Source organism: Musa acuminata, chromosome BXJ1-6, assembly GCF_036884655.1.
Source record: "Musa acuminata AAA Group cultivar baxijiao chromosome BXJ1-6, Cavendish_Baxijiao_AAA, whole genome shotgun sequence".
NCBI classification, from domain to species: Eukaryota; Viridiplantae; Streptophyta; class Magnoliopsida; order Zingiberales; family Musaceae; genus Musa; species Musa acuminata.
The window spans coordinates 37186134-37188131 of record NC_088332.1 but is presented as its reverse complement, the minus strand read 5'-3'; the positions used below and the strand labels follow the sequence as shown (position 1 = coordinate 37188131).

The following is a 1998-nucleotide window of genomic DNA, read 5'->3' as shown; positions in this document are numbered from 1 at the left end:
CTATAGGGGTAGATATGTAAAAACGTCATTGATATAGAACACCATCCCTCCCCCCTCGGAGCGAAAAATCTTCCTCTCTCTCGCGGCCGCCGATTCGGAAAGAACGAGCGAGGAGGATGAGCTACTACAACCAGCAGCCGCCCGTCGGCGTCCCTCCTCCCCAAGGTATCTTCCATCTTGAATCTGATGCACGATCTCGGGTTGAGGTGGAGAATTGCTCCTGATGATGATGGTGATGTTGATCTTTTTCATTGTTTGGGTCCGATTGTTGGTGGTGATCAGGTTATCCGCCGGAGGGGTACGCCAAGGACGCCTATCCGCCGCCCGGGTACCCGCAGCAGGGCTACCCGCCCGCAGGCTACCCACCGCAGGGGTATCCGCCGGCGGGGTATCCGCAGCAGGGATACCCTCCGCCCTACGCTCAGCAGCCGCCGCCCCGGCAGCAGAGCAGCGGCCCTTCCTTCGTCGAAGGATGGTAATGAAACCTGAACCTTCTCTCCCTCCCTACCTACCTTCTTCTGTCCTTCTACCCTTTTCCCATCTCTCCCTGGTCGGATCTGGCGTGTTGGTCCAACTTGGAGGCGCCGGGTGACGGGATCCGCGGCCCGTGGTGCCGGATCCGCCTCGTCGCGGCCGTGCCCGGTCGTCGGTGCACGATATCGTGTCCTGGGTTATCGTGCGCAGCTGGGCGTTGCGACCTGTAAACGACGTGCCAACCACGTTCGCGCCTATGACGTGCTAAAGACGTTTACTTTCCCATATTTGCAGTTCTCATTCATTGTTACCTGATTCTTGCACATATATGTATGTATACTCATTCACTGTTACCAATCAGGACATACGGATTCGAAACACTTTTAATCCTTGCTAATTAAGAATATTTGAGATGATATTTACTTGTTTGAGAAGTTATTTAGGCGTTCAATTTCTTGCTATAATTAAATTAGGAACTTATGTCATGATATTTACTTCTTAAGTATCAAAAGTTTATACCTCTATTTTACATTTCTTTTCCTTGTTATCATCACTCTTCCAAGGGAGAAAACGTTTCTGCTAATTAATTTGTGGTGTCCCAGATTGCAAAGAAGCAATATTGTTGTGATGCTAAGACAAATATACGAAGTTTTATTTTCACAGGTGATTATCTAGGTTTATGCTGTCATTGATCAGTCACACGTAATGATTGATCTCTAGTAGATAACTGGTGGAGAAATTCTAATTTCTGGCATCCGGTTTAGACATTCATGGAGATTGGTGGTGAACCAATTCGATGCAAATGCAAAAATATTTTAGCGGGCACTGGGTCAAATATCTTCTGAGAACAAAATCTGCATTTTATATTAGAGAGTCATATCTGATAACAAGCAGCTTTGAGCTGCTTTCTGTGATAAATGTTTATTTGTGTTACTCTTTTTCTGGTTTTGCAGCTTGGCTGCTCTTTGCTGCTGCTGCCTTCTGGATGCTTGCTTCTGAGAGGGAATCAGAAGAAAAAGGAAGGATATAATCACCATATGGTCTGATTTAAGGCGAGAGTGGTGGTTCCATCAACTAGTTTCCATGTAAACAGTGATTTCTCCCTTCTCTTACCTTCGTTGTAAGAAACTTCGAATTTAGTGTGCCTTCCTGGTTTTACATTTGAATTTCCATACCTGCTATTTAATAAAAGATGAATGTATCCTTTATTGGTGTTCTGTTTGCTAGTATTAATTTGATCTGTAATAGTAGTGGAAGCTCAATGGACATTGAGCTGCCTGCAGGTGTCAGTAATAGCAAAGATGCCCTGAAATAGGAATAGAACATTAATTCTGATTGCTCATTGGGCCTAAATCTTTTGCTGACTATCTAGTGTTGAATTGTTTGACTGGAAGTTTGAATTGCAGATTTTCCAGGAGATTTCATACCTGAGCCTATGAGCTAATGATGCCCTTAAAATCCAGCATTGTGATAATTATAATTCACTTACTTGGTTCCTGGATTATAATCTTATTTTGAAGATAG

General features: G+C 44.5%; 1 protein-coding gene across 1 annotated transcript; it reads left to right on the top strand.

Moving 5' to 3' along the window:
• The first annotated feature begins 7 nt into the window (after positions 1–7).
• Positions 8–1691, top strand: LOC135676801 (cysteine-rich and transmembrane domain-containing protein WIH2-like). The gene is made up of 3 exons (XM_065188387.1): positions 8–165; positions 283–475; positions 1428–1691. The coding sequence occupies exons 1-3, from the start codon at positions 117–119 to the stop codon at positions 1471–1473; spliced, it is 288 nt and encodes a 95-aa protein (XP_065044459.1). The 5' UTR covers positions 8–116; the 3' UTR covers positions 1474–1691.
• Positions 1692–1998: the final 307 nt, after the last annotated feature.